This window comes from Penaeus chinensis, chromosome 36 (assembly GCF_019202785.1).
Source record: "Penaeus chinensis breed Huanghai No. 1 chromosome 36, ASM1920278v2, whole genome shotgun sequence".
Lineage (NCBI taxonomy): Eukaryota > Metazoa > Arthropoda > Malacostraca > Decapoda > Penaeidae > Penaeus > Penaeus chinensis.
Window position 1 is genome coordinate 7,418,782 of NC_061854.1, and position 10,000 is coordinate 7,428,781.

Below are 10,000 nucleotides of genomic sequence, written 5' to 3' on the forward strand. Positions count from 1 at the left end.
GTGTGTGTGTGTGTGTGTGTATGTCTATGTATATATACTTTTACTTATATATATATATATATATGTATATATATATTGTTACGTGGAGTAGCTTTATAATCTACTCAAGTAAAGGAGATTTTTTGAGTTTGCCTTTACATAAGGATCTTGCACTGTTGTAGTAGTGAACAGGAATATGTATTAACTGTGCAGGTTATTTTTTTATGGAAGACTAATAATTATTTTTGATATGATAATCACAAGAAGCTTAGGAATTATCTGTAATCATAATGGAAAAAAGGTGTGGGTAAATAGTTTTGACCCAGCGGACTCGAACTGGAACTTGGTGGAGGTGAGACGTACGGTCTTGTGGTATTTTGTTTTCTGGCTATAATTTAGCTGTTCGTTTGTTTACCTCAGTACCCTGTTTCCAACATGATTATATGATATTTACCGATATTATTATATTTGATGTTGTGTTTTTGGGAATTGTAGTTTCCGTTGATTTTGTTGTTTAAAAGGTGACCAGTGTTTTGGGTGATGCCCAGTGTCGAGATATGTCAAGAACCAGAGCTGTTTTCTTTACTTTTATGCAGCAATGATGTACCTTTAGTTTTTTTTTGTGATTGAATCGCTTGAGCTGCCCTATTATTGGCATCGTGGGGATTGTAGGACAAACAGTGCTTCACATTCATTTTTGTTCTCAAATACTTGTTGGCATTTGCCAGTGTGTAAATTAATTTTCATAGTAATACATGGTAAACCTCTACTATTGTTTGATATTTCCACACTCTTGCATCCTTTGAGTTATTCATTGGTGAGATAAATAGATTAAGTGTATAGAGAATTAGAAAGTATGAAAAGTGATTGAGAGTCTACTCAAAATTAATATTGCATTAGAACAAGAGAAATCAATTGTTTGTATCTTGACTTTATGAAGTACTAAGATCAGAATGTTAAAGTTTCGTTTACAATTAAGTTGCTCTGTACCCGTTTGGATTAATCCCCTAAATTAGTAAATGTAGCTCTCCCTTAAGAGAAATTTAGTCGAGCAAGGAACTTGATTGTAACAATATATAAATATATATTTATATATATGTATATACCTATATATACACACAACCATCACACACCGCCCTTTCCACACCCTTCCTTTCCTTTACTATTATCGAAACACTAATCCTTCTTTCCTTCCCCTAACCAGTGGCGCCGCAGAGTGTGGTCCTTAAGGAAATAGCAAGCATTCGGGCTGGTTTCGAGGAGCGTCTCGAGTGCCGGGCAAGAGGGGCCTATCCGGAGGCAAACATTACTTGGACACTCAACGGTCAACGTCTCAACTTTACCACGAAAGAGGTAAGATGTTAAGGGTGTTGGTGGTTGTGTGTGTGTGTGTGTGGGTATGTGGGAGTATGTGGGTGGATTTGGGTGTGTGTGAGGGATATGTGGATGTTTTGATTTGGGTAGTATGTGGGTTTGGGTGTAGGTATGCGGGTATGTAGGTGGTATGTGGATTTGGGTGTAGGTATGCGGGTATGTAGGTGGTATGTGGATTTGGGTATGGGTATGTGGGTGGTATGTGAGTAGCCGGGTGGATAGGCTTGCTGGTATGCGGGTTTGGGTGTGAGTATGTGGATTTGGATGTGGGTAGTTGTGGGTGGACTGTGGGAGTAAGATGTAGAGGTGGGATGAGAGTGCTAGTGGGCGGGTTAAAAGGGGTGCTTTGTATAATAGTACTATGTGTAGATGGGTAGATGGTGGGAACATGTACGTAAATGGTCTGTGTTTGTGTGTGTGTGTTTGTGTTTATGTGTGTGGGTGTGTGTGTGTGTGTGTGTGTGTGTTTGTGTGTGTGTGTGTGTGTGTGTTTATGTGTGTGTGTGTGCGCTTGTGTGTGTTTGTAGCTGTTATTGCAGTTTGGTAGGACTGAGTAGTAGATTTGTGTTTACTCTGTATATTTTCTCAGGGTAATAGTAAGTGTAACCGTTTGTAAAAATGTGTGATTTTGTTTGGTCGTTAATGGGTGGAAGTTGGGGTTGCGGACAGGTGAATGGGATATAATCAAGAGAGCATGAAGGGTATTCTTTGTTTAGGAATATATGCATGTGTGTATTTTCCGTGTTTGATTAACGTATACTTATCAATAGTGCCACAAAAGATACAATAAACTCATTGATAAAAAATATATATAATAATAATAACAATAATGATAATAACAAATAAAGAAAAGTCACAAAAACAGTTTCGAAAACCAACGTGACGCTAGAATAAACAAATACAAAACCCACTCGTCCTTCTCACTCCTAACGCACGCTTTCACCAACCCGGCAGACACGCCAGGTTGGAAGCGACACAGTGTCATGGGTTCGATACGTGTCGAATCCTCGGGAAAACGGTGCCACTCTGGCATGTACGGCTTCCTCCCCCACGCTGCCGGACCCTCCAGTCACCACGTCGACTGAACTCAACGTCACACGTGAGTATCGTTGTCGTGTTGGCTGATCTGTATGCAGGTATACAGGGACAGGTAGATGCAGACATACTGAACAGGATTACGCACACACTAACATACACACACACACATACAGATAGATAGTTAAACGGATAGATAGAAAGAGAGATTAATAGATGGACAGATAGTTAGATAGATATAGAGATAGATAAATAGATAGATGATATATATTTAAATATCTATATCTATCTATCTATCTATCTGTCTATCTATCTATCTATCTATTTATCTATATTTCTATTAATTTATCTATCTATCTATCTATCTATCTATATATATATATATATATATATATATATATATATATATATATATATGTATATGTGTGTGTGTGTGGGGTGGGGGTAAGGTACAAGTAACGGAATGTAATAGTAATTTAATATTTAGAAATCAGAATTCAATTCTCTCTCTCTCTCTCTCTCTCTCTCTCTCTCTCTCTCTCTCTCTCTCTCTCTCTCTCTCTCTCTCTCTCTCTATCTATCTATCTATCTATCTCTCTGTCTATCTATCTATTTATCTGCCTCTCTCTCTCTCTCTCTCTCTCTCTCTCTCTCTCTCTCTCTCTCTCTCTCTCTCTCTCTCTCTCTCTCTCTCTATCTCTCTCTCTCTATCTCTATCTCTCTCTCTCTCTCTCTCTCTCTCTCTCTCTCTCTCTCTCTCTCTCTCTCTCTCTCTCTCTCTCTCTCTCTCTCTCTCTCATATCTCTCTCTCTATCTCTCTATCTATCTATCTATCTATCTATTTATCTACCTCTCTATCTATCTATCTATTTATCTACCTCTCTATCTATCTATCTATTTATCTACCTCTCTATCTATCTATCTATCTATTTATCTACCTCTCTATCTATCTATCTATTTATCTGTCTCGCTTTTCCTTGTTACATAACATACTAAATATTACAGAATAACATCCCTTCGCTCAGTCACAGCAAGAAAAGAAAAAGGAATGAAAAAGTAAAAGAAAATAGTCAGTCTTGTATCTCTCGCAACTGCTACAGCTGCCTTGTCTCCTCCAGACGCTCCGCTCGTTAGACTTAAGCTGGGATCTTCACTCCTTCCTGACCACATCCGCCAAGACGCTGATGTCTACTTCGACTGCCTTGTGGTCTCTAATCCTCCTGTTCAGCGCATCGCCTGGTATAAAGGGGTGAGCATTGTACCTATGGTTTTGTTTAGTGTCGTCCGCCCGCGTTTGTTTGGAGTGTTTTGCTTCAAAACATATACAAGTGTGCACATACACGTACATGTATAGAAATACGTACACACAAACTTGCTCACATACACAAACAACAAACCTAAATAAACAAACGGGTATACGACCTCCTCTCTTCCACGACAAACACATATGCATGTACACACAGAGGCGGACACACGAACATCGTGTGTTTATTTATATATATACACAGTGTGTGATCTATGATAATACACGTAATACTGTTATATCCTGACCTATGAGTGGCTCATGATACGCGTTTATTTCTCTACTTACCATAACGCTGCAATCACTCACCCACCCTTCATTCCTTACCGTTGTGTGCAACACGATGGTAACTGCAATACAGAATGTATACTGTCGCATTTACATCTGAATTACTTTGTTGCGACGGCACGTATTAGAAAATAAATTTAAGCCGAGTATGCATTGTTCCTTGCGTTGTTGGCAATATTCGTGTGTATTTAGATATATTTGTTTTCTTTTGATTATATAAAGTACACACATATATGCGTGTGCATATATGCTGTAGGAATAACAAATGTTTGAGCAAATTTACTTTTACCCAAATTGAATGAAGATTTCACCGAGCAAGTCTACAGAGTGCATCACCAAGTTTCATTAACTTTGTAATAATATATATATTGGGAATCAAGAGTTACTTGATGGTATACACCAAATATCAGAAAAGCGAGCTATGGGAAACTTATATATAGGATTATTGATAAGAAAGATCTCGGGCTAGATGGATATTTTGAATATTCAGGGTTTAATCCATTATGACTATATCTCCCCGGTAATGTGATAAATAATTAAACCTTAGCTAACGATATGACATGTGTTAACAAATTAAATTATCTGATAATACAATTGAAGAAATTGAATATATTCTTTTGTACAAGAAGAACTTACAAAATTTATCTGATAATACTACGCTCTTGAACTTGAACACTTCTCAAACACAGTTCTCTCAGGGAAACTTATTTTTATGTAAGTGGAGGAAAATGAAACTGCGATTATATGCGAGTATTTGTTAGTAAGTGAGATACTGTGGTTGTGTGTGCGTTCCTATAAAATGAAGATATAAAGTGTAACTGCATGCCACTCTTAATCATGTCTTGATAATTTAGTATGGAATCAAGACTAAATTGCTAGTTAGTTAATCGAAGGTTGGATAAAGAAACCAAATTACTTTTTCTGATAAGATGTATTATTAGCATCAACCTATGGTACCTAGTTCCACGTCGTGTGTGTGTGTGTGTGTGTGTGTGTGTGTGTGTGTGTGTGTGTGTGTGTGTGTGTGTGTGTGTGTGTGTGTGGGTGTGTGTGTTGTGTTTGCGTGTGTAAATATGTGTACACAAATGCATCAATGAACTTGTGTTTATCCTTTTTCATTTACTTTGTTTTATATTCTGTCTTCGAATCTCGTCTTTATTCGTCGAAATTTATCTCCCACATGTTTAAAGTTTTATCATAGCGCTTCCTATCTCCTGCACCAAATGATTTTTATGGCAGCGCATAGCACATTAAGATTCAATGAGAAAGGTGTACATTACATGACTTTAACTCATATTTGATGAGCAAGCACCATAAAGATTCTGTAATTTTGGGTTATCCGTTTAGGAGGAGCAATATCGTCTATCAACAGCAAGATACTGAATGTCTGTCGGCCTTTCTCGTAACTAAATCTTAATGTGAGATCAGGTCGTATCTCACGCACCACCACACACCATAGTTTACAAACCGCCCCGCTACAGAGTTCACCTTTGGGCTTAAAACGTCCAGACGACAGTATAAGTCAGAGTGTCTCGTGTATCAAGTAGTAGGACCAGTGTTGGGTCAGTATAGGTTGTTGGTTTAAGAGGGGGGAGGATAAAGTATGACTCACTGCAGCTATAGTCTGGATGTATGGGCCATTAGAACACTTGTGGGGTGCTTGGAATTAATGTATTTTCTCTCTATTCTCCCTGTTTCCATCATATCTTTTCACCCTCTTCTCCTCTACCTCAATCTACCTTTGCCTACGATTTATGTCTTTCATTTCTTTTCTTTTTTCATGTACTTATTTATTCATCCATTTGTCTATCTTTTATTTAATCCCCATTCATCAGGAAGAAGAGGTAGTCCACAACAAGGGCGCAGGAGTGATAGTTGGTGGGACGAACCTGGTGTTGCAGAGTGTGCAGAGGCCTGACGCCGGCAGGTACACGTGCAGGGCTACGAACTCTGTTGGAACATCAAGAAGCAACGCCGTCACTCTCAGCATCCAGTGTAAGTTTTCCATTTCTGTTTTTGTGTTTCGCCTGGCCATAGTATATATATATAGATATATATATATATATGTATATATATATATGTATATGTGTGTGTGTGTGTGTGTGTGTGTGTGTGTGTGTGTGTGTGCGAAAATCGTATTTCATTTACCATCACTTACAGATTTGCGGTTGCATTCAATTTATCGCCAATGTATTTGAAATTTTACCAAACCATATCAATATATATAGGTCTCGATGGTTCATGCTAGTTTCAAAGGGATCAAAGCTAAACCTGTATGCATGAAGACATATGTAAATTTGTTATCCTGCGCTCAAATTTCATTATATGTCGAATTCACTTATATATAATATGTGAAACAGAACATAGGTTTCATGCACTAAATATAGAGCAAATGTTATATAAAATATCTGAATAGATATGCAAAAGGCATAAACACACACAGAGGCATATAAACGGTGCGGAAATATACTAACAGAAAGATGCACATTCGCATGTTCGCATACACATATGCACATCCATTTGCATTCATACATACATACATACATGCATACATACATACATATATATATACATATATGTATGTATGTATGTATAATGGATATACACACACACACACACACACACACACACACACACACACACACACACACACACACACACACACACACACACACACACACACACACACACATACACACATTCACAGAATCATAAACATCAACCAACGGAAAGGTAAAAACAAGATAAACACATGTAAGGATATAAACCAAAACAAAACTAATAGTAACAAACACTTAAAACAAATAGGCATGAAAGCTAACAACCATTCCTCTCTACGATTTACCGCAGACGGGCCGATGTGTGCTCAGGGCCGTGTCACCGTTACAGCTGTAGAAGGCGAGGTCGTGACTCTCCGATGTGAGGTCGACGCTTACCCTGCAAACGTCACGTTCCACTGGCTCTCCTCTTTTTTCTCTCTCTCATATCCCTTTTCCTACCTCTATTATCTTCTATCTATCTTTTTTAATCTACCTCTCACATCTATCTATTTACTCCCTCTCTATCTATCACTATTTTCACCTCCATCTATCTATTAATTACTCCCTCTCTACTATTTTTTTTTTATTTCTCGCTTTTCTTGTTACAAACATATAAATTTTAAAGAATAACATCCCTTCGCTATACAGCAAGAAAAAAAAAAGGAAATAAAAAAAGAAAAAGAAAATAGTCAGTCTTGATCTCTCGAAACTGTACAGTGCCTTGTCCCCCCGCGCTCCGCCGTTAGATTAAAGCTGGGTCTTCCCCCTTTCCCGACCACATCCCCCCAAGACGCTGATTTTACTTCGATCCCTTTGTGGCTCTAATTCCTGTTCAGCGCTCCCCTGGTAAAAGGGGGTGGCTTTGTACCTGGGGTTTTGTTTGTGTCGTCCCCCCGCGTTTGTTTGGGGTGTTTTTTCTTCAAAACAATACAAGTGTGCCATACCTACATTTTAGAATATACACCAAACTTGCCACATACCAAACAACAAACCCAAAAAAACAAGGGGGTTCGACCTCCCCTCTTCCACGACAAACCAAAATGATGTCACAGGGCCACACGAAATGTGTGTTTTTTTTATATATACACTGTTGATCTATGATAATACATTTAAACGTTTATCCCGACCCAGGGGTTTCCCATGACGCGTTTATTTCTCTATTACCATAACCTGCAAACATCACCCCCCCTTCATTCCTTTCCGTTGTGTGCAACCGATGGAACTGCAATACAGAATGTTCTGTGCTTTAATTGAATTACTTTTGTTTCGACGGCACGTATTAAAAATAAATTTTAAACCCCAGTATGCTTGTTCCCTTTCGTTGTTGGCAAATTTGGGGATTTTGATATATTTGTTTTCTTTTTTATTTATAAAAAATACACACATAATGCTGTGCATATATGCTGTAGGAATAACAAATGTTTGAGCAAATTTACTTTTACCCAAATTGAATGAAGATTTTTACCGAGCAAGTCTACAGAGTGCATCACAAGTTTTTATTAATTTGTAATAATATTATTTGGGAATCAAGAGTTACTTGATGGTAACACCAAATATCAGAAAACGAGCTATGGGAAACTTTTATATAGATATTGATAAGAAAGGGTCTCGGGCTGATGGATATTTTGAATATTCAGGGGTTTTAATCCCTTATTATATCTCCCGGTAATGTGATAAAAAATTAAACCCTTTGCTAACATATGACATGTTTAACAAAATTTAAAATTTTTGATAATACAATTGAAGAAATTGAATATATTCTTTTGTACAAGAAGAACTTACAAAATTTATCTGATAATACTACGCTCTTGAACTTGAACACTTCTCAAACACAGTTCTCTCAGGGAAACTTATTTTTATGTAAGTGGAGGAAAATGAAACTGCGATTATATGCGAGTATTTGTTAGTAAGTGAGATACTGTGGTTGTGTGTGCGTTCCTATAAAATGAAGATATAAAGTGTAACTGCATGCCACTCTTAATCATGTCTTGATAATTTAGTATGGAATCAAGACTAAATTGCTAGTTAGTTAATCGAAGGTTGGATAAAGAAACCAAATTACTTTTTCTGATAAGATGTATTATTAGCATCAACCTATGGTACCTAGTTCCACGTCGTGTGTGTGTGTGTGTGTGTGTGTGTGTGTGTGTGTGTGTGTGTGTGTGTGTGTGTGTGTGTGTGTGTGTGGGTGTGTGTGTTGTGTTTGCGTGTGTAAATATGTGTACACAAATGCATCAATGAACTTGTGTTTATCCTTTTTCATTTACTTTGTTTTATATTCTGTCTTCGAATCTCGTCTTTATTCGTCGAAATTTATCTCCCACATGTTTAAAGTTTTATCATAGCGCTTCCTATCTCCTGCACCAAATGATTTTTATGGCAGCGCATAGCACATTAAGATTCAATGAGAAAGGTGTACATTACATGACTTTAACTCATATTTGATGAGCAAGCACCATAAAGATTCTGTAATTTTGGGTTATCCGTTTAGGAGGAGCAATATCGTCTATCAACAGCAAGATACTGAATGTCTGTCGGCCTTTCTCGTAACTAAATCTTAATGTGAGATCAGGTCGTATCTCACGCACCACCACACACCATAGTTTACAAACCGCCCCGCTACAGAGTTCACCTTTGGGCTTAAAACGTCCAGACGACAGTATAAGTCAGAGTGTCTCGTGTATCAAGTAGTAGGACCAGTGTTGGGTCAGTATAGGTTGTTGGTTTAAGAGGGGGGAGGATAAAGTATGACTCACTGCAGCTATAGTCTGGATGTATGGGCCATTAGAACACTTGTGGGGTGCTTGGAATTAATGTATTTTCTCTCTATTCTCCCTGTTTCCATCATATCTTTTCACCCTCTTCTCCTCTACCTCAATCTACCTTTGCCTACGATTTATGTCTTTCATTTCTTTTCTTTTTTCATGTACTTATTTATTCATCCATTTGTCTATCTTTTATTTAATCCCCATTCATCAGGAAGAAGAGGTAGTCCACAACAAGGGCGCAGGAGTGATAGTTGGTGGGACGAACCTGGTGTTGCAGAGTGTGCAGAGGCCTGACGCCGGCAGGTACACGTGCAGGGCTACGAACTCTGTTGGAACATCAAGAAGCAACGCCGTCACTCTCAGCATCCAGTGTAAGTTTTCCATTTCTGTTTTTGTGTTTCGCCTGGCCATAGTATATATATATAGATATATATATATATGTATATATATATATGTATATGTGTGTGTGTGTGTGTGTGTGTGTGTGTGTGTGTGTGTGTGTGCGAAAATCGTATTTCATTTACCATCACTTACAGATTTGCGGTTGCATTCAATTTATCGCCAATGTATTTGAAATTTTACCAAACCATATCAATATATATAGGTCTCGATGGTTCATGCTAGTTTCAAAGGGATCAAAGCTAAACCTGTATGCATGAAGACATATGTAAATTTGTTATCCTGCGCTCAAATTTCATTATATGTCGAATTCA

At 37.8% G+C, this 10,000-nt stretch overlaps 2 protein-coding genes across 2 annotated transcripts in view; both read left to right on the plus strand.

Moving 5' to 3' along the window:
• LOC125044814 (synaptogenesis protein syg-2-like) overlaps positions 1-7,663 on the plus strand; it is a 12,967-nt gene extending 5,304 nt beyond the window's left edge. The window contains exons 5-10 of the mRNA XM_047641774.1: positions 1,184-1,332; positions 2,308-2,452; positions 3,507-3,637; positions 5,815-5,974; positions 6,830-6,938; positions 7,651-7,663. Of these exons, the coding sequence (XP_047497730.1) occupies positions 1,184-1,332; positions 2,308-2,452; positions 3,507-3,637; positions 5,815-5,974; positions 6,830-6,938; positions 7,651-7,663 (707 nt within the window). The remainder of the gene's footprint in view (positions 1-1,183; positions 1,333-2,307; positions 2,453-3,506; positions 3,638-5,814; positions 5,975-6,829; positions 6,939-7,650) is intronic.
• A 1,822-nt stretch (positions 7,664-9,485) lies between these two features.
• The window catches only part of LOC125045139, a 4,504-nt gene continuing 3,989 nt past the window's right edge, over positions 9,486-10,000 (plus strand). Inside the window, exon 1 of the mRNA XM_047642256.1 lies at positions 9,486-9,658. The gene's annotated coding sequence lies outside the window, so the exon portion shown is untranslated. The remainder of the gene's footprint in view (positions 9,659-10,000) is intronic.